General features: G+C 39.4%; 1 protein-coding gene across 1 annotated transcript in view; it reads right to left on the reverse strand.

Annotated features, from left to right (window-relative positions):
- The window catches only part of ITGAL (integrin subunit alpha L), a 30,762-nt gene extending 9,573 nt beyond the window's left edge, over positions 1–21,189 (reverse strand). Inside the window, exons 1-22 of the mRNA XM_051999246.1 lie at positions 20,978–21,189; positions 19,853–19,955; positions 18,689–18,783; positions 18,523–18,590; positions 17,083–17,200; positions 16,766–16,896; positions 16,504–16,649; positions 15,604–15,736; positions 15,309–15,450; positions 6,859–6,929; positions 6,509–6,641; positions 6,233–6,390; positions 5,183–5,320; positions 4,269–4,466; positions 4,014–4,144; positions 3,508–3,665; positions 2,612–2,766; positions 2,409–2,480; positions 1,254–1,316; positions 1,095–1,168; positions 729–870; positions 4–108 (exon numbers count right to left, since the gene is read on the reverse strand). Coding sequence (XP_051855206.1) covers positions 4–108; positions 729–870; positions 1,095–1,168; positions 1,254–1,316; positions 2,409–2,480; positions 2,612–2,766; positions 3,508–3,665; positions 4,014–4,144; positions 4,269–4,466; positions 5,183–5,320; positions 6,233–6,390; positions 6,509–6,641; positions 6,859–6,929; positions 15,309–15,450; positions 15,604–15,736; positions 16,504–16,649; positions 16,766–16,896; positions 17,083–17,200; positions 18,523–18,590; positions 18,689–18,783; positions 19,853–19,955; positions 20,978–21,032 — 2,589 coding nt within the window. The 5' untranslated portion in view covers positions 21,033–21,189. The remainder of the gene's footprint in view (positions 1–3; positions 109–728; positions 871–1,094; positions 1,169–1,253; positions 1,317–2,408; positions 2,481–2,611; positions 2,767–3,507; positions 3,666–4,013; positions 4,145–4,268; positions 4,467–5,182; positions 5,321–6,232; positions 6,391–6,508; positions 6,642–6,858; positions 6,930–15,308; positions 15,451–15,603; positions 15,737–16,503; positions 16,650–16,765; positions 16,897–17,082; positions 17,201–18,522; positions 18,591–18,688; positions 18,784–19,852; positions 19,956–20,977) is intronic.
- Between the last annotated feature and the right edge of the window lie 898 nt (positions 21,190–22,087).

The following is a 22,087-nucleotide window of genomic DNA, read 5'->3' on the forward strand; positions in this document are numbered from 1 at the left end:
CACCGTACTTCCTCCTTTTAAGATTGGGGAGCTCACATTGCAGGACAGAACCCAAGAAGATAGCGCAGTCTCCAGGCTTCCTTCCTCACAATTCACAGGGACCCGACTCTGAAGTGACAGACAGTGAAGCCATTTAGGGGTGCCAGTTGGGTCCCAAAGGGCAGAATTATCCTCTCAAACATCAGTTTCAAATAGGTTAGGAATGTTCTTCAAATTAAAATAATTAGACTTCTGGGAAGAGCTCTGGCTGAGAATTATAGTGTGATACATCAAATGTCAGAGCTGGAAGGGACTTAGGGGACACCTTGTTTCATGCTTTCATTTCACACATGAGGAAACTGAGACCCAGAGGGGTCAAATCACTTCTTCATAGTCACACAGGTAGGAAATGGAAGAGCCAGGATTCAAATCTGGTCCCTCTGACTCCAAATTCAGCTGGGCTTTTCTCTATGCCATTTGCACCCCAAGTTCCAACCCACTAAATGGTTCTGGGCAAGTCACTTTGCAGTCTGGGGATTCATTGCCCTCTTTGTGAGATCCGGCCATTGGTCTGGATGACTTCTAATGCTTACTTAGCTCTGACATTATATGTATCACAAATGGCCCCTTATTCACTTTTATCCAGGATTTTAAGAGTTTAAAAACTCCTCCTTCCTTAAGCCTGTTTGTATTTTCAGTCTACTTGCCCAAGAGTCTGGGAGCAGGGCACTCAGTGCCTTTTTCTTTACCTGGAGCATGGACACTTTTCTGAAGGAGAGACCCTGGGGAAGGGTCAAACTCAGGTGAACCCGGTAGGCATCTTCCCCAACATTACTCAGCTCCAAAACAGCAGAGAGGCTGGATGAGGGGGCCAGCTGCAACTCAGAAGATCTGAGGGAGAGGTCAAGGAACAGACCCAGAGCCCCCAATCAATCTTATTGATTACTTGATAATTATTTAATAATATTTGGTAACTGTTGAATGATCATTGAGTACTTATTGTTAGGCACTGTTCTAATCTGGATCAAGGAAGTGGACTTAGTTTAGGGAAAGGTCAAGTTCAGGATCAGTGCTGAGATCCAGGGGGCAAAGGGCCGAACTTTGGACATACAAACCCATTGGAATGAAAGTTCAGCTTCAGGTCAGCCTCACACTGCTTGTCATCTCCACAGTTCTTCTCAAAAGGAATCTGGAGAGAGAAGCACCAAGACGGGGTTCCTTCCACCCACCTCTAAACCCTCTCTTCTCTCCATCTCTCATCCTGTCCCTCTTACCTCCTTGGACTCTGAGTGTGGGATGGGTCTCATTGTCGGCTGTATTTTCTTTCCAGAGAAGCCCTGGAGGAAACCAAGAGAAGGGACAGAGAGAGGGAAGAAGTCATTCAGATGGGAATTTTCAGAGAAAGGTGACTAATATTGGGCTATGGTGTTTGCCCCTTTCCCAGATTCCACTCTCCCCCTCCTGCAGAATCAAGGTTCTTCTATACCCAGCCAGCTGTGGCCTTTAAAAGTAGTGGGTGAAATTGCTACTCGTCTCCCAGTAAGAGAGATTATGGACTCGGGAGGCAAAACAAGACAAGCATTTTTGGACATGGACAATGTGGATTTTGCTTGACTATACATAGTATTAAGAGGGCTTTTTTTTTTCTCTTTTTTTCAATTGGAGGAAGAAAGGTAAGAACGAGAGAAAAACAAATGCTTGGAATTGAAAATAAATGGAGGAGGATGCCACTTGTTGGGCAATGAATGAGACCCTTTGAGGATACTAGTAGAATACTTGTTGATTGGATTAAGCCCACAGGGGAAGTTTTCCCTGATGTCATTGCTCCCTGACCATAGAGGTTTTTGTTTTGTTTTGTTTTGTTTTTAACACTAGCAGCTTTCTTTTAATTGGTTAATCTACCTCCAGAAGTATCTCTTGCTTCCATTTCATTCTGAACGCCCACTCAAGACTCATCTTGTGATGGAGATGGTGTTTGAATTCTAGCTCCACAAACAAGTGCCCTTTGCCACATAACTTTATCTCTAAGCCTCAATTTTCCCATTTTGAACATGAGAGATTTGACTAGAGAGTTCCTAAGATCATTCTAGGTTCCCGAGGTCCCTTCCAGCTCTGACATTCTAGGTTCCCGAGGCCCCTTCCAGCTCTGACTTTCTAGGTTCCTGAGGTCCCTTCCAGCTCTGACATTCTAGGTTCCCGAGGCCCCTTTCAGCTCTGACTTTCTAGGTTCCTGGGGTCCCTTCCAGCTCTGACATTCTAAGTTTCTGAGGTCCCTTCCAGCTCTGACTTTCTAGGTTTCTGAGGCCCCTTCCAGCTCTGACATTCTAGATTCTTAAAGTGGCTTTCAACAATAAGTTGGGAATTCTAAAATTACTTAGCATTGACTTTCCACTCCCACCTAATACCCCATCCTTGAAACTCCCTCTTACATTGTATTTATCCTCAAGAAGAGAATAGCTCAGGGAGACATTGATGGGGGAGATGTAATCCTCAATGCATACCTAGAGGGACAAAGTATATCAATATTATAATTATCAGTTGAACTTCTCCCGCCCCAAGCCAGTAACTCTTAAGGATTACATTAACTGCTACATTTTTGCCTCCTCAGAACCGAACCCCTTCATTTCCTCACAGGAAAATTAAACCAGTGTTGGATGCAGGAGGATCCCGTTGGGGTGACAATCATGTTCCCTCCAGTCTCCTGTTTTCCTCCAGGAAAAAAGCCCCGACTTTTGATCCGGTGTCCATCCAGTTGTAGGATATAGGTGATATTAGCTACTAGGGTCCCTGAACAGAGTAAAGAGGTTTGGAAGGTTAGGATGAAGACCTGAACATTCAGCAGGAAAATGATATAATGGCAGGAACAATAGATTTCCAGTAAAGAAGTTAGAATTGCAATACTGGCTCTGCCACAAGCAACAATTGTGTGAGTTTGGAGAAATCTCTTAGCTTTTATGTGCCTCATTTTCCTCATCTAAAGAGAAAGATTTTAGTCTGGGCCAGGGGTTCTTAATTTTTGAACAGTCTGGTGAAGCCTATGGATCTTTTCCTAGAATAGTGTTTTAAATGCATAAACTAAAACGCACAGTATTATAAGGGAAACTATCTTAGAATACAGTTATTAAAAAAAAAAAAAAAACCAAGCATGAGCAGCTAGGTGGTGCAGTGGATAGAGCACCAGCCCCGAAGTCAGGAGGATCTGAGTTCAAATCAGACCTCAGACACTTAACACATCCTGGCTGTGTGACCCTGGACAAGTCACTTAACCCCAAATGCCTCAGCAAAATAAATACATACATACATACAAACATAAAAAACCCCAACAAGTTCATAAACGCTTGGTTAAGAACCCCAGCATGGATGATTTTTAAAGTCCTTCCTATTTCTTTTTTTTTTCTTTTCTTTTCTTTTTTTTTTTTTTTTTAGTCCTTTCTATTTCTAAATCTATGAGACAATGTGATTAAATGGGACTAGATGGTAGGTGGAGAAAACTGTCTTGTGGAGGAAAGGTGACTAAATAGCACTGACCTAGGAATTTGGGCGTGAGGTTCTTGACCCCAAAACATACAGTGATATTGACCCCAGATCTTTTTGCACTGCCCTGATAGGAACACTCCGCTTCTTGCACTGGGATTTCCATTGGAGAGAAGTTCAATGAAGAGAAGATGTCTAAGACTGGACGAGAGCTGGATGAGAGGTCAAAAGAAGAAATAAATTCAAATGAGATTCACAATAGGAAGGTGGGGCTCTGGATAATATTCAACTGTGGCCTTTTTTCCTTCCCAGAACCATCTCCCCCTAATACTTTCTAAACTTCAGTTCTTTCTCTGTAGAACACTACCCTTATTCTAGCTTCCACTTGTTAAAAAGTATATAGGGGTACCCCAGGCCAAGATGATCTGATTTACAGTGGGGAGCTGTTATCCCTTTTTCTTCAGCCATTCCTCCAATCATCATTTCTAGGCATCAGTCTTCCCATCTCTTAAATCCCCAGATTTTCTACATAGAATTCAAAGGTTTCCATTTCATCTCACCTCAGCATAATCACTTGGCCCTGAGTCCCTACTAGCACATCTACCAATCCATCTCCTCCAAGGTCCATGACACCATGGATGGATCTCCCAAAGTACTGAAGTCCTGGGGATACCTGGGTGCCCTCTATGCGCTAGAACAAAAAAGAGAGACTTCTGTGAGTTATTAGCTCTGATGTAAAACAACCAGGAAAAGAAAGGCTATAGATAAAGGATTGAGATTAGGTTCTTGGACTCCAGTCCTTGGAAACTTCTCACCTGACTAGGCTGGGAACTGAGTCCACCAAGCTTCCCATTGTAGATGTAAATGGCCCCCCACTTCTCCAGTGGGGCTCCCACAGCCACATCTGTCAGATCATCCCCATTAATATCAGTCAGAGCAGAGATGGCTGCTCCAAAACGACCTAAGGGATGTCCAGTTTCCCCATGAAGCTCCATCATCATCTGGAATGTCAGCTGGGACAAGGAAAAAAGATCACACATTCACTCATTTATCACCTGCAAAAGTGTATATTGAGAATATACCATGTATAAGACACTATTATCAGATACTGAGATTACAAAAGAAATATAGCAAATGTCTAACTTCTGGAATCTTTGAACTAGAAAGTACATTAGATCTGGAAGGGACTTCAGCTGACTGAATTATTTCAAGATAAGGAAACACAAGTCCAAAGAATAAGCCTTTTATCAAAAAGCCAATTACTGATTTGATAGTAGGATTTAGAATAAAACTCAAGCCTCCTGAATTCCAGTTCAGTGTTCTTTCTCTTTTGCACTCTATCCTTGGATTTATACTTTAAAAAAAGTTAAATTGCAATATAAACCAGTGAAATAAGGGTACTAAGAAGGGGGCAGGGAGGGGGAAGGAGGAACCCTCTTTAGATCTGCTAGATTGGAGCTTGTATTCTGGTCCCTTCTGGTAGACCATGCCCATGCTTAGGCATAGAACAGAATGATCAATAATTATAAAAGACAGTAGAAGGGCAGAGAAAAACAATGTTAACTTAGGCTAGGGAGATCATGCAGGAGGCAAGATTTAATCCTTAGAAGGAATAGGCTCTCCTTTTTTTCCTTTTTCCATTTTTCTTTTGTAGTCCCCACCCCACTCCCTATCCCCACACATACACACATATATACATACATAGACACAAAATGTTGTAGCTTTCTACCTCTTTCCTATGGTAAACAAAAACACGACCTCCTCTCCTCTCCCCGTAGAACAAGGGAGCTCCAACCAATAGCAGCTCCATCTCCCCATTTTGGTCCACATCAATCCCACATAACACCCCACCAAAGTAAGAGCCAACCTATGGAAAGAGAAGAAAAAGAAGGTGATTTAATAAGGATCACACACGTTTGTGTAGCACTTTAGTTTACAGAATACTCTCCTTACACTAATTTGTGAAGCTGGATAGCATAAAAAATATGACAGAAAAGGAAACAGATTAAGAAACGTGTCCAAGATTACATAGCTAAGTAAATGTCAGAGCTCAGATAATGACAACAGATAGCATTTAAAAAGCACTTTAAAGTTTATAAAAAATTTCACATACATAATTTCATTTAATTCTCAGAACATCCCAGTGAAGTACTAGAGTATTATTTATTTCTATTTTACAGGTAAAGAGACTGAGTCTCAGAGAGTTAAGTAATTTGCTCAAGGCCACACAGTTAGTAAGTATCAGAGGTAGGATGTCAATCCACTAAGCTATAACTAGTTGGACAGGACAATTCAGTACTTTGTATCAGGGCACTGAAATTTAACAGAAAAAAATTGCACTTTCAGTCCATCAACAGTAGTGAATTAACTAAATTTAGCACCAAAATTTCACAAATAACTAGTTAAAATAGGAAGTTACCACCTGGAGTTGTCCTCCCTGCCCTTTTATTCCCTAGGGCACAGGACAAGTAAGTTCCTGTTCTCTTACAAAGTAACCCTCCATAAAATGGTCTCATTGGCTTCCCACAACCACAGGGAGTGAGAGAGAGACTAATTTCATGTTTCTTCTCCTGTGCAAATTTTGTGCCATCTGCTTCAGGTACAAAAATTGTTAGTAATAGCCAAGTCAACCTAGGTTTCTGCCTCCAAACCTAGAGCTCTTTTCATTTCACTAGGGTCTGGCGGATGCCCAGGTTCCCATCTTGTTCAACTTCAGTCTCAGGTTTGCTCTCTTCATCACCTACTCTAAATTTCACCTGTGGCCACACACTCTGCTCACCTGGGTCCCTTCCAACTTCTGGACTTGGTTCCACTTTCCTCCAGACTTGCTGTCTGGTTCTTGGAAGAGTAGCACCCGACCTACATGCTGATATCGAGGAGCACCAGCTGCCAAGAGTTTCCTATTTCCCTTGGAGAGTAGCCAGGTCACTGTATAGCCTACGGATGGAACCAGACACTTGGAAACAAAAGCCTTATAGGACCAGGTAGAGGGCCAAGGGTTTTCCCTTGTCTTTTAAACAGGGAATTAGGGGGAAGGGTAACAAGACAGCCTTACCCAAGTACCCATTTTTTGCCTCCTGGTTCCTAGGTTGGTTACTCACGAAGGTTTCATCCTTCATATCTTGCTTCAGGTCTATAAACCCCCCGGCCCAATCCAGAGCCCCAGCAGCTCCCACCACGCATTGGCCCTGCAAAAGGAAAAGTACTAGGGGCAGGTCAGCTATTTTTGTGCCCCTCCTCAGAAAGAACCACACAGACCACTCTATGGAGCCTCCCCATTCCAATGTTCATCCTCTACCTGGATGCTAAGGTAATTGCCCTAAAGTACAAGTCAGACTAAGTTGTCCCCCTTACTCCACAAACTCCAGAATTTCCCTAATACCTTTTTTCAGCCCTCAAACCTACCTTATTAAAGTCAGCACTGATCCCACTGGAAGACAGCTCCATCTCGAAAGAATTAAGTTGTTTACTAGTGCCTGAGGAGAGTCATAGAGAGTAAGTGGTACAGTGGAAAGAATATTAGATCTTGAGTCAGATGACATGGAGTCAAATTTTGACTTTCACTTTTTAGAAAAGCTTTTAACTGCTATGGACCTGAGAGATTATCTAGGTCAGAAGTTCCTAACTCTTGAGAATAAGAATTCTTTTTAATATAATAAAATTTGAGATCCACTCCCCCAAATAGCAGTTTATTTTTTGTGATCATTAATTGAAAAAATATTAATAATGATGATAGCTAACATTTAGCACACTGATGCTCTGGCTAATCCTAAACAAGATACTGAATCTCCATTGGCAGCTCCTCATGTCTGCAATGCTGTCCCTCCTCATTCACATCTCCTGGCTTCTTCAATTGCCAATTCAATTCCTATCTTCTACAAGAAACCTTCTGCAATCCTCCTTAATTCAGTGCTTTCTCTCTATTGATTCTCTCTAATTTATCCTGTACATGTCTCATTTGTACATAATTGTTTGCATGTTTTTCCCTCATTAGACTGTGAGTTACTTGAGTATTTTTTGAGACTCTTTCCCCTTTTGTTGTATAATGGGAGCCACCTGCCAATGACTGCTGGAGGTCTAACTCAGACCTGTAGAATGGATCTCTTCTTTTTATCTTCAGTGCCTGATATATAATAGGCACTTAATAAATGCTCTTTGATTAATATTTTAAGGTTTGCAACAAACATTAGCTCATTTTATCCTCACAACAATATTGTGAGATAGGTGTTATTATTACCCCCATTTTATAGATTACTCTGAGACAATAGAGGCTAAGTCATTTATCTAAGATCACACAGCTAGTAAGTACATAAAGGTGGATTTGAACTCAAGTTTTCCTGACTCAGCTCTAGCATTCAATCCATTATACTATCTGAATGTTTCAAATAAACAATGAAGAAAAGTCACCATGAATTCAATAGCCTTTTAAATGAATTCATATTTTATGGATCATAACAGCTACAAATATATGAAAAAATAATACTTATATGAAATAGGTTTATTCAGATTTATAGAAAGTATGTTTGAGTTATTATTCTGATTTAATGAAATGGGACCCTTATAATAGCCTATAGATTGAGAATCACTAAATCTAATTCAGTCCCTTCATTTTGTTTTTCAAAAATTAATTTTTATTGATATCTATTCTTTTTAGATTTTAGTTACTTCCTATCACTCATTATTGACCATCTCTGACCAAACAACAATAACAACAACAACAAAAACTAACAAAAATCTAATTAAAGACTTGCTGATATAGAAAACTTGTCAGATAATTAGAATATGACCTCTTCTGGTTTTTGCCTTTCTTTGTATCTCCAATGTTTAGCAGTGTCCAACACATAGTAGATTCTTAATATGTGCTTGTTGACTGATAATGTACACTCTCTATGCTCACTCTCTTGTTTGGTGACTCATCACTTTCTATGAGTTTAGTTATCATCTCTATGCAGATGACTCCCAGATCTGTATATTCAATCCTAGTTTTTCTTCTGAGCATCTTTCACTGTCTATTGGACATTTCAAAATGGACGTGCTACATTGTACACAGCAACAACAAGATAATATTATGATCAACTAAGACTAGGCTGTTTTCAAGAGGTAATTCAGGTCAATTTCAATGGACTTGTGATGGAGAGAGCCATTTGCACATAGAGAGAGGATTGTGGGGACTGAATGTGGAACACAACATAGTATTTTCACCTTTTTTGTTGTGTGCTTGATGGTTTTTTTCCTTTTTGATCTGATTTTTCTTGTGCAGTATGATAAATGTGGAAATATTTTTAGAAGAATTACAGAAGTTCAACCTATATTGGATTACTTCCTCTCTAGAGGAAGGGGAAGATGGGGAGGAAAGGAGAAAAATATAGAACACAAGGTTTTGCAAGGGTGAGTGTTGAAAACTATCTTTGCATGTATTTAGAAAAAATAAAAAGCTATTATAAAAAAAAGCAAAAAAAAATGGATGTTTCATAGGCATCTCAAATTCAAGATTTACAAAACAGAAATCATTATTTTTTTCCCCAAATTCTGCCTTTTTTCTGAACATCCCTATTTCTCAAAGGGATGAGAAATAGGGATTACTCTTACTCAGTTACTTGTGTTCCACAGTCTACCACCTTGGTGTCATCCTCACTCTCACTTACCCTTACCCTACGTATCCAATTTGTTGTCAAATCTCATCCCTCTGCAACATTTCTTATCCATTCCTTTTTCTTGATTCCCAGGACTGCTAACCTAGTACAGGCAAGCCTCTCAACACCTATCTCTGGATTATTTATTTCTATAGCCTCCCAATTGTCTGTGTGCCTCATGTGACTCTGCTCTCCAAACTCTTCTCCCAAGCTACCAAACTAATTTTCTTAAAGTCTGCCAGTATCAGGCCCCCCTCTATCTTTCCTGTTCTTTTTAGAATCAAATGTAACCGCTTCTGTTTAGAATTTTAAAATCCTTCACAATCTTGTCATTCTCTACTTTTCTAGCCTTATTTATACTCTATTCAACTTCCATGGTCCAGCCACATACACACAACACAACACAATACATACACCTTTATGTCTTTATATCCTTTGTCCCTTGTGCCTAGAATGCACTCCTCTTAAAAACGCTTGTTTCCTTCAAAAATCAAGCTCTACCCCAGACATTAGTCCTTTCCTGTTGCCCTCACATCCCACGCTTAAAAAAAAAAGAATTTATAATACATTTACTTTGTATACTCTAAGTATATATGCATATTTTGTCTCTTGGAGAGCAGAAATTGTTTCATTCTATCTTTGCAATCTCAACACTTGTAGTGCCTAGCAACAGCAAGAAATTAATAAATGTTTGTTGACCAACTAAATGTTTATGATATTCTGTCCCATGATCCCTTGATGATCATTTATTCATTTAAAAAAATCAGACAGATAGACAGATAATAGAGACAGACAGACAGATGGATAGATAGATGGATGGATAAATTTCCTATTAAATGAAGGACTTGTGTTTGGTGCCAAGAGAGATAAAAAGACAAAAACTATAGGCCCCTACCTTCAAGAAGCTAGCAATCTAGCTTTTCTTTGTGTCTAATAAGAATAGAGAAGACACAATAACAAAATAATCATCATCCCCTTCTCTTGATCAAAAACTTGGCTAAGAAGATTGAAGACATGCTTCTAACTACATGGGTCTCTTGGGTGGAATCAAGGAGCTCTGGGTTCATACCCCACCTCATATGCTTACCAGTTCTGTGACTTGGCACAGAGTCTATTTCCTCCCATTGTGTACTCTTTCCTCTTTTGGCTTCAGAGAAAAACCACTCTCTTGATTCTTCTACTACCTCTTTAAATACTCCTTCCTTTTTTCTCCTTCACTGCGACCCTTAAGTTGAGTGTTTCCTAAGGGTCTCCTTGCCCTTCTTTTCTCTCTTAACTAACCTAGGCACTCCAACAACTTCAAGGACCACCTCTCTGCTGATCCCTCATGTCTATATATCTCCAGCCCCAACCTCTCTTCTGAATACCAGACCTGAACCTACAGTTCTAGTACAAATCCTTCCCATGATATTCTAAACTACAAATGATGTTCTGAACTCAATATGTGCCAAACTGAGCTTGCTACGTTTCCTCCAGATCTAATTCTATCATTTAAACTTATTGTTTTTGTCTAGGGAACCACTATTCAACAACTTCTCATGTTCAAAACCTCGGTGAAATCTTGGACTCTTCCTTTCTTAGCTTTCACATCTATTTTTGTTTTTGTTTATTTAGGCAGTTGCCTAGGGCACACAACTAGTAAGTATTAAGTATCTGCACCATCTCTAACATGAGTCCTCTTCTTTTTGTTTCAACTGCCACTGTCCCAATATAAGGATCTTCCTAACACCCACCTGGACTTTCATAGGAGCCCTTCTAATAGTAGTACTATTTAGTTCATACTCAGGGCCTGGGCCTGAATTCAAATCCAGCTCAGGCACCAGCTACGGGACCCCAGACAAATCTCTGAACTCCTGTTTGCCTTAGGATAATGGTAGCATCTACCTTCCAGGGTTGTTGGGAGGATCAGATGAGATAATTACTGGAAAGTGCTTGGCACAGTGCCTGGCACAAAGTAGGCACTATGTAAATGTTAACTTATCATTATTACTTTCTATCCCCTTTAATCTATCCTTCATCCAGTTTAATCTTTGTACAGTGATAGGGGGTCTCACTTCTCTGTTTATCAGTCTTTGTGGTTCCCTGCTTTATACTGAGTAAAATTCTAACTCCTCATTTGACACTTCCCTTATTATTGTTCAGCTAAGCATGCCAGAAGGGCCCAGAGGGAGCAGGCTCCCAGGCTCTCTCCTGAAGTGGGGGTTTGGAAATCAGAAGGCTGAGGTTGCTCCCTGCTGTGCAGGCTGCTTGGTTTCAGGTTGGGAGTGGGCGGTGAGAATGAGTATGGAGCTCCTAGTGGGATTCCCCAATAGTTTCTACAATCAAGGAGCTCCCATTGGCCAGGCGCCCTAACAAGGGCCGTGGTTGTAGATTGGTCATTTCAGTCATGTTTGCCTCTTCAGCATCCTGTTTGGGGTTTTCTTGGCAGAAAGATTAGAGTTTGCTATTTCCTTCTCTGGCTCATTTTACAGATGAGGAAACTGAGGCAAACTTATCCAAAGTCACAGCTAGGAAGGGTCTGAACCCGGATTTGAACTCAGAAGATGAGTCTCCTTAACTCCAGCCATGCACTCTATCCACCGACTCCATCCTAGTTTTACAAATTTTCAAAAGAGATTCCTCCCTTCCAGAAACTCTATGCTCAAACCAAGCCGGATTTCTTTAACTCCTAAACATTCTCCTTTCCTTTCCTTATGCTATTCCGTTTGTCACTCTTTACCTCTTAAATTCCTATCTTTCTCTTAAAACCCTCTTCAAATGCCACCTTCTTCAGGAAGTCTTCTTGAAACTTTCTGGCAATAATTAGTTTTCCCCTTATATCTTACTTTTAATACTTTGTTCTTTCCTTAACATGTGCTGTTTTGTTTTATATTTGTCTTTGTCTTTTTTTTTTTCCTGTTTTCCTTCTAGTCTGTGAGTTCCATGAAGCAGGAACTATGTCTTATCTAAACTTTATATCTCTCCTAGGGCCTATCCCAGTGTTCTGCATACAGGAATCAATTGATAAATGGTTTTTCATGAATGAATGAATCCTTTGTTCTGGCCAGACTGAGCTCTCACTGTTCTTACAACATGTACCTTAGTATCACACTGTTTTTGAACATCCATCTAAGGACAAATTATACTCATCCCCTCCTGTGGCCCTGCTTTGCCAACAGAATAATAATATCTTATATTTCTATAATGCTTTATAGTCTACATAACTCTTTCATCAAAGCAACCCTGAAAATTAGGTAAGGTATGCATTATTATCCCATTTACAGATGAGGAAAGTGAAGTATCTACAAGTTAAATGATTTGTCCAGACTCACATAGCTTGTAGGAAAAGACAATCATTCTAACATACTGTTGATAAGAATTTAGACCAAATTGGTTCAAACATTCTGGAAAGCATTTTGAAATTATACTCAACATAAAAGAAGGAAAAGGATCCACATGTGCAAAAATGTTTGTAGCAGCTCTTTTTGTGGTGACAAAGAACTGGAAAATGAGTGGATGCCCATCAGTTGGAAAATGACTGAGTAAGATATGGTATATAAATGTAAGGGAATATTATTGTTCAAGAAAAACAGAATAAATTGTTCAATAACAGAAAAGGCTGAAAAAACTTATATGAACTAATGTAGTTTAAATTGAGCAGAACCAGGAAAATATTATACACAGCAACAGAAAGAATTTATGAAGATAATTGATGACAGACTTAGCTCTTCTCAGTAAATCAGTGACCCAAGGCAATTCCAGTAAACTTTAGATGGAAAATATTATCCACATCCAGAGAGAGAACTATGGAGAGTGAATGTGGATCGAAGCATAATGTTTCCCACCTTTTTCCCCTTTTGTTTTGTTTATTTTTCTTTCTCATGGTTTTTACCTTTTGTCCTGATTTTTCTTTCCTCTCATATAGAAATATGTTAAAAATTAATATACACCACAGTAACAATAAGATTATATGATGATCAACTGTGATGGACTTGGCTCTTTTCAACAATGACATGATTCAAGACAATTCCAAAAGATTTGTGATAAAAAGTGCCAGTCATATCCAGAGAAAGAACTATGGAAACTGAATGTGGACCAAAGCACAGTATTTAGCAGAATGTAATGTGTTTTCTTGATTCTGCTAAATAATTTGACTATGTTGATATGTGTTCCCATGATCCTCTGAATTTTTCATATTAGTTGTTTTTTATGATGTAGTGATATTCCACTTAGACCCACAATTTATTTAACCACTCTCCAATTAACAAACATCCACTTTATTTCCCATTCTTTGCTCCCCACAAAAATGCTACTTATGAATATTTTTTGTGTATGGCTTTCTTTCTTTGACCTCCTTAGGGCATATGCCTAACAGGAGAACCACTGAGTAAGATTATGGATATGAGTAGGGTAGAGTAAAATCTGTCACTTTTTGAGTATAATTTTTTTTCTGATTTAAAAAAAATTTATTTTAATAGTATATTATTTTTCTAAATGTAAAAATAATATACTCTCCCACATAGTAACCTTTCATATATTGAAGATAGCTTTCATTCTACTGGAATTGTAAGTTCCAGGTCTGGTATTCAGAAGAGAGATTGGGACTGGAGATATATAGACATGAGGGATCAACTTTCATTCATTTAATTTTCTAAGCTAAACATTCCCTGTTCTTTTAACTGATTCACCATCAACTGAGCTTGTAGTTTTTTTTTCCCCACAACTCATTAATAATCTCCTTAAAACTACGAGTGTATAATATAGAATGTGAAAGCTAGACTGAAATTTAGAAAGTGAAACACAGACCATCCGAAAGAGAAGAGACTTGAGACTATAGAAAGCAAAAATCAAAAGGAAAAGATTGAAAACACACAAAAAAATGGAGAATCACTGAAGCATTTTTTTTAACATGCATTGTGGATAGACATGTATTAGCTATGTTACCCTAGGCAGACAAGTCCCAGTTTGTCTCACTTTCCTCATTTTTAAAAAGGAACTAGAGAAGAAAATGACAAATGCCTCCCATATTTCTGCCCCCCTCCCCAAAAAAACCAAATAGGGACACAAAGATTAATTCATGAGTGAGACAACTCAACAACAAACAGTCATAGTAGAGAGATGGTATCACTCATCAGACTATGTCAGGAATGTCTTGTTCAGTTTTTAGCATGTGTTGCCAAAGTGAACAGAATACAATATGTTAAGGGGGTGATTGACACATAAGCTGTCTTCAATATGTTGGGCGACTATGTAGTGTTATGGATAACTAAGGGGTGTAGTGGATGGAGCACCAGGCCTCTATCAAGGTCAAGAAGACCTATCTTCCTGAGTTCAAATTCAGCCTCAGACACTTCCTAGCTATGTGACCCTGGGCTAGTCACTTAACCCTGTTTGCCTCAGTTTCCTCACCTGTCAAATGAGTTGGAGAAGAAATGGAAAACTACTCCAATAACTTTGCTAAGAAAAACTCAAATGGAGTCACAGAGCCAGACACGACAAAAAAAATTATGCAGAAGTATTATTTTTTCATCTTTATGAATAGTGGGAAAAGCAATGGACTTGAACTCAAAAGACTTGTATTGGAGTGCAGGCTCTGACACTTGCTAACCTAGTATGACCTCGGACAAGAGACCCTCAGTTTCCTCATCTATGAAATGGAGGTGATAATGTGGTAAACAAAGTACTTTGCAAATTACTAAATGCTATACAATTATGCTGTTATTAATATGATTATTAATTATCTTTCCAACTAGATTATAAACTTTTTAAAGATTATAACTTCTAAAGGGAAGGAACTAAGTGTTTTGTTTTTTTCACATTCCACTCAAATGGAGCAGGACAAATATTTGTTGGCTGGCTTTGCTACTGGATAAAATTGCTATTAAAAAATTTCAAATTTTCAGAACAAATAAATCAGAACATGATTATTTTTATCTTCACATCTATGTAGTATAGTGAGTAGACTACCAGGCCTAAAGTCAAAAAAATCTGAGTTCAAATCCAGCCTCAAACACTTACTGGCTGGGTGACTCTGGGCCAAGTCACTTAACCCTGTTTGCCTCAACTTCCTCATCTGTAAAATGGGGATAATATCACCTACCTCCCAGGGTTATTGGGACATTTAAGTGATATTATATTTATAAAACTCTTAGCACAGTGTCTGGCACATTGCAGATATTATATAAATATTAATTATTATTATCATTATTATTACTCTTCTTCTTCCCAGAGCCTGCCACTCACCTTCAATATCATAAATCTTTTTCTCCAGGTCACCAAACACATCCTTAAGCTTGTCATAAGTGTCCAGAATCTTTACAAAATCATCCTTAGGTGTTGAGGCAAAGTCTTTAAGTTTTTCAGGGTTTTGGATTCCACCCCCAATCTGTGGGAGAGTGAAGAGGTCATCTCAGCAGGCTCTTTGACTGAGCCCCCCGCCTTGGACTCCACAACCCACCAGGAAGGGACAAGAATAGAAAGTGTCTGGGATCTGGGGAAGAGCTGGGGCTACCAGGGTGGCAGCATAGGGCGCCCATACCCCAATCACATAGCGGATGATGAGCTTGGCTTCCTCAATGTCTCCATTGTCAGTCGCATCTCCATCTGTGATGATGATCATGACTCGCACAGCATCAGGTCGAGCACCCTGACTCACATTAAACACATCCTTTCTGTGTCAAAAAATGCAGTGAAGTGAGGGCCTTCTCCCCTGCTTCCCCCGCACAGAGAGTAATGGGCTTTGCCCTGATAATCTCCAATGATGTTTCTGCCTCGTTGTATCATACTCATGAGTAGAGGTAAAAAGCACCCTGGTATAAGGAAAAGAGCTTGAGGTCTGGATTCATATCCAGCAATCCTCTTCTTGGGATATTGAGCAAAAACTGGAAATTAAATGGAGTCATCGATTGGAGAATTGATTGAACAAATTATGTCCTATCAATGTAATATATTATTACACTATTAAAATGATGAGTAGATAAAATAAAAATAAAAATTTAAAAGATGATAAGTAGGAAGGATCCTAAGAAACAAAGAAAGATTGGGATGAATTGGGTGGGGAAGAGAGAGACACTGTCTGAGATCAGGATAAATGCAAAGATCAAGATCAGTTACAGAGATTGCATAAGAATGGATACCAAATGAGGCAGGCAGGAATTGATATTGTGCTGCATGGGTCACTTTAACCTGTTTTCCTTTGTTATTAAGGATGGTTGGGAGAAGAGAATATCAGAAAATGACTAAGATGTCATTTATCTTAAATAAAGAAAAAAGATGCATTTATATGTGTGTATACATATATATCCATGCTTATGTACATGCACATACACACACATACACAAACATCTGCCATGCATCCTAGAATTGGTGAGAATATATGTGCAAGTGAGAGAATGTGTGTGCAAGCAGCCCTTGTAGCCATAAAAACTAAAGAACTCACACAACATGTTTGATGCCACCAAAGGTGTTGGTAAGTTCTTGCATATGTCTGACGTTAGCTAGCAGGGTATCAGGGTTTCTCTTCTTGATATAATCGGAAAAGTAGAATTCAGTCTGGGAGACAGTTGAGAATTGGACAGCTGCAAACTGGATAGAGATGGAGAGAAGGGACTCAGCTGACCTGTTTATTCCATATTTGGATTCCCCCCTCTCCCAGCCCTTTCTTCCCCCAGGACCCAATCACCCAGCTCCAGTCTTCGCACATGAAATGAAGAATTGCTCAGTTTTGTCATCACATGTTTCATGAATTCCAGGATTTTCTTAAAGTCCTTGTTAGTTATGCTTTCAGATCCGTCGAATAAGAACACCAAATCTACATTTGCTTTTAGACATTCTGCAGAAGTGTCAGACATAAGAGATCAGGAGGAGAGATCACTATCAGTTCATCCCATTATTATATCTTTCCCTTTCCCTTTGGCTTAACCATTGTGGAACCTTAAGATGACCCAGTTTAATAAATTCATTTCTCACTTGTGGATTTGTCACTCCCCAAAGTGAGAATTCTTTTCTCAGGTCTTACCCTGATAACCAGGACGAGCACGAAGTGTGAATCCGCCCAGATTTGGGGAGAAGATATAGCAAAGGCCACTCAAATAGTAGTTTTGATCACATTCCCTGGCCAGTCCAGGGTCACAAGCCTGTGGGAAACCAAAAATGAAGGATAGTTAGAAGCCTACTTATCAAGGGGCTATTTATCCATTTGTTGCTATTGTTTTGACTCTTTTCTAAAAATTGCTAGCTTAAAACTATCTGTTGTTATCAAAAGAGAAAGATTTTTAGAATAACTAGCAAAGAATCTCATACTTTAAAGGTACATGAGGACATAATATAAAATGTAAAAACTAGAAGAAACTAAAGTATATCATAGAGAATATGAAAGCTAGCATGAAATTTAGAATGTGGAGCACAGACTATCAGAATTAGAAAGAGACTTGAAAAGATAGAAACTGAAGGCTAAAGGGAAAAGAAAGAAAACAAAAAGAGAAAGAAGGGAGGTCATTGAAGTATTTTAAAAATTCAGAGAAGAGAACAGTAGAAAAATAGTAGGAAATGACAGATAAGGAGGATAACTGAGTTATGTGCTAAACTGATTATATATACTTTAACAAAAGCAAGTTATACACAATAAAAATTCAGTTTCATGCATAATCCTTTTCTCTTTTTGTTCTTTTATGTATGTGGAAATGTTCATTTTGTTTAGCATTAAATTCAGAAATGAATAAAAATTTTAAAAGGAACTTTAGAACATAGAATGAGGAGTTTTAGAACAAAGAAACAAGAATTTCAGAATTTGAAGATATCAAGATAGAGAATCTACATGGGATATCATTTAGAAGAGACCTTGGAACAGGGGGAAAAATGTAAAAAGTCAGAATTAGAAGGAATCTTCAAAGAAATTTGAAGATCATCTACTGAGTCTCCATTTTTAGCTTAGTGCTCTTCCTATTATACTATGTGGACTGCTTTTTCCTTATTAACATCCTATCCATATTTCTTTCACCCTCTTCTCTTTCCTCCTCCTCCTTTTCACTATAACTTTGGGTATATAGTATCTCCCCTCTTCTCTCTCCACCTATCAGAATATTACCTATGTTTATAATTTCTATGTGACCTCAAACAAATCACACTCCCTTTTGGGTTGTTTCCTCCTCTGAAAAGGAAAGGATTTGGACCAGATGGTCTCTAAATTCTGTCCTTTGCCCTGATAATCTCAAGAAAGTTAAGTTTGTTGTTTGTTTTAAAGCAATGGGGTTAAGTGACTTGCCCAGGGTGACTCAGCTACTTAGTGTCTGAGGTCATATTTGAACTCAGGTCCTCCTGACTCCATCTCCAATATCATTTTTTTTTTGATTGATTGACATTCTTCTGACTCTATTGGTCTCAAACCATCTGATTCTTTGACTTGACCACTTATTTGCTTTCCCTCTCTCCCCATCAAAGGAGTCTAGATTTCTCTTACCATGAGGCGACCATCTGTGGGATCTGTTGCCAAGGTCATGCCTAGATACTTGGAAGTGAGACTGGCATCTGTGGTAAGAAAGAAGATCAAAACCAGAAGTAACTCAGCAGCCAGCAGAAGCTCCCTGACCATGATTAGGCTTCCTGTTACATATCACCGCTCTCACCTCCAAGGTCCATTGGCTGGCAGTGTCCTGTGGATGGCTGACATTGATAGAGGTTCCCTGTATTGTTCCCCTCACCGGGAGCTCCCACAACGACCCTGATGGGAAATACTTTCTTTCAAATACTGGAATTCTTAGTGGAGTTTCTCATGAGGATGGGGAGACTGGAGCGAGATGTCTCCAGTTCTCAGCATCACTCCCCACCCCCAGTGCTGGTGAATTCCTTCCAATTTCCCACTTTATATTTGATTGGGTGCTTTGCAATTTCCAGAGTTATATATCTGATACAGTTTGGGGCATTTTATAAGATTTTGATTTCAATTTTTTTTCTCCTTCCCTACCCCGCCAAGAGAGCAATCAATCTGATATACATTATATATATACACACAATAATTCCAATTTAGTATTATGTGAACTTTGAAAAAGCCCTAGGAAGGAGTCAAGTCAGGGACAGTTACCCAGTTTTTCTTATTTAATCCAGAAATATAATTCCACTGGTATAAGGAATTCCTGGTGTGGAAAGCCCTCTACCTACAATTCAGGTTTAAGAATTGCCTGAGGGCATGGAGGGGTTAAGGTTCTCATTCATGATTAGAGACAAGATTTGAATGCAGGTCTTGCTGACTCCAAGACCATCCTTCATCAGCCACGACAAATTGTCACATAGTAAATGTCATAATAACTAAATCTCTGGACTACTAGGCCAGGGTCCTTCCTGCTATCTTTCACATCCTCCACCAGCAATGTCTACAGAGATATGGGAGATAAGAACCAGGACCTCCTTCTAGGGCAGTGCCCTCAAAAATTAAATAAAAAAAGAAGCCCTGGGCTGGCTAATATATTGATTTAGAAACCTACAAATTAACATTATGTAGATTATATTGTATTTTTATTTACTTTTATTAAACATTTCCCAATTACATTTTTTATTTTTGTTTTTTGAGAGGCAATTGGGGTTAAGTGACTTTTACAGGGTCACACAGCTAGGAAGTGGTAAGTATCTGAAGTCAGATTTGAACTCAGGCCCTTCTAACTTCAGGACTGCTACTCTATCCATTGTGCCATCTAACTGTCCCCCACCAATTACATTTTAAGCTGGTTCCCCATAATGCAGGAGATTTGCTGCTGTGTGGAGTTGAGTTTGACACCCTTTCTCTAGGGTCTTACCTATTTCCAACTTGCAGGACCTGGTATCCAAAATGATTCCCTGCATCTTGGAAGGAAAAGCTTTGGGGATGGCTGGTATCTAGATTATAGCTTGAGGTCAGGGCTGCAAAAGAAGAAACAGAGTCAGGGCCTAGTGGGACCTCTAAACATCCCCCTCTTTATCTCTCTCATCCACCTGGCCCCTTCTCAGTTCCCTCTGACCAATAGCTCCAGGGACAGATTTAGGGCTGGAATGTCTAGGGTTAAGAACCAAGAGATGGCCAAGGCCTTAATAAAGACCTAAATGTTTCATGGCTCACAAAAGGAAACAGAGAATGTGCTGAAGGCCAGGCAGTGGTGAACATGAGAAGGAGCTGTATAACAGAGGAGAGGATGTGAAGGAAGAGGGGACAAGAAGGAAAGGAATTCTTTTTTTTCTCCCTCTCCCCTGTGAGTTTTGGTTTCGGGCTCTCAAAGTGGAACTGTCTATCAATGACCAGGACAGACCACTACTTGTCACACTTCCCCATTCTGGAAGGTCCCTTTTTCCATAAAGATTTTGGCTTCTGCCTCTCCAGATTTAATTTTCTGGATTTTCCATTAAGATTTCTAACCCTCACTTTCCCTAATATCTCCCTTGAACACATACTCCTCTTTTGCATTAATTCTTTGATTTCCCAGTCTCTCAAAAATGCCGCCTCCTTATCTTACTCAACTCTGTCCCATATTAACCATCAACTCTGGTTGCCCCAGCATATCCTATCCCAATCCACTTCAAATATCCAACGGTAAGTACCCACACCTTCCTCTTCCCAGACTTCCCACTTATTGCCTCCTATCTCCACTTCCGAAAGGGATTTTGAACTGAAATTTCTAATGCCTAACCCAAATGTCTCCTGTATCGTCTTCCTCCATTTCTGACTCCCTGCTGCTCTTTCAGCTCTCAGTCTCCCTAGATATTTTCTCTTTTTCTTGTTCCCTAGGATCTTAAATCCCAATCAAGTTGTCCATATCTTCTCCTCCCTCTCTGACCCCCAACTCCATGACTCCTCCTCCATGACTCAGTCCCCAACCTACAGTCTCCAGGCTCCCATTTCCCTCTTAGTCTCTGCCCTCACATATTCTGTTTTTCTGAATTTAACTTACCCCAAAGAAAGATCTCGAGCAGGAGCAGCCTAAGCAGGGTGTTGGCACCCTTCATGGCACTATGGCCAGTATGGAGAAGGGTAAGGGATAGAGAAGAGGCTCAGGAATCCCTAGTTCTGAACTCAGAGAATCAGTTGTCAACTTATTCAGCTAGTTGCCAACTTAAGGTAAAAGGAGGAAATGATTGTCTTCAGGGCCCCCAGTGGCTAAGGCTTTCTCAGAGGGGAGGGTATGAGTGTGTCACAGGGTTGATGGAGTTATGAAACCAGAATGGGCTTAGAGAGGAAGCACAAGCAGGTTAGATTTCCTGCCCAAACTTTTTTTTTCTTATCAGCCCAAACCCAACCACATTGCAGCTGCATTCATAGGTTATCTTATAGGCTGGCAGACCCAGAAAAAATCCTAAAGATGATCTAGTATAAAATCCCTTGTTTTATGATAGAGAAGAATGAATTTACAATCTTACAGATCTGGTACAGGGGAAGGAACAATGAGTTTGACTGCAAGAAACCTGAATCTGAATCCCAGGTCTACTCTGACTCAAAGTCCATAATTCTTTCTTTTTAATTAATGTCTTTTTTTTAAAAAAATCATAGTCATTTGCTCAATTCACCATTGAACCCTCTCCCTTAATAAAGAAAACTGTTTAAATAAAACTGATCAACAAAGCAGTCATACATATGGCAACTTGTTCAACATTCTGTATCCATAATTCCTCCATTTTAATGCTTTTTACAAATGTACCCTATTGGAATCTTTACAAACTGCTAACTCATTAGAGTTGATAGATTATTGATCTGATCTTACAAGAAGATGTTTTGGGCCAGAACCTGAAACAAGGTACTAAGTAGAACTAATTGATACAATGCTTGTGTTTGAATGAGTTAGCAGTTTGTAAAGGGAGATGTTGGAATCTTTACAAACTGCTAACTCATTAGAGTTGATAGATTATTGATCTGATCTTACAAGAAGATGTTTTGGGCCAGAACCTGAAACAAGGTACTAAGTAGAGCTCATTGATACAATGCTTGTGTTTGCACCTTTACTCATTGGAGTTCACAGGTTTGGGAAATTTTAGGGTTTAGTATGAGATATCTGAATTCACACCTC

This window comes from Antechinus flavipes, chromosome 1 (genome assembly GCF_016432865.1).
Source record: "Antechinus flavipes isolate AdamAnt ecotype Samford, QLD, Australia chromosome 1, AdamAnt_v2, whole genome shotgun sequence".
In the NCBI taxonomy this organism is placed as follows: Eukaryota; Metazoa; Chordata; class Mammalia; order Dasyuromorphia; family Dasyuridae; genus Antechinus; species Antechinus flavipes.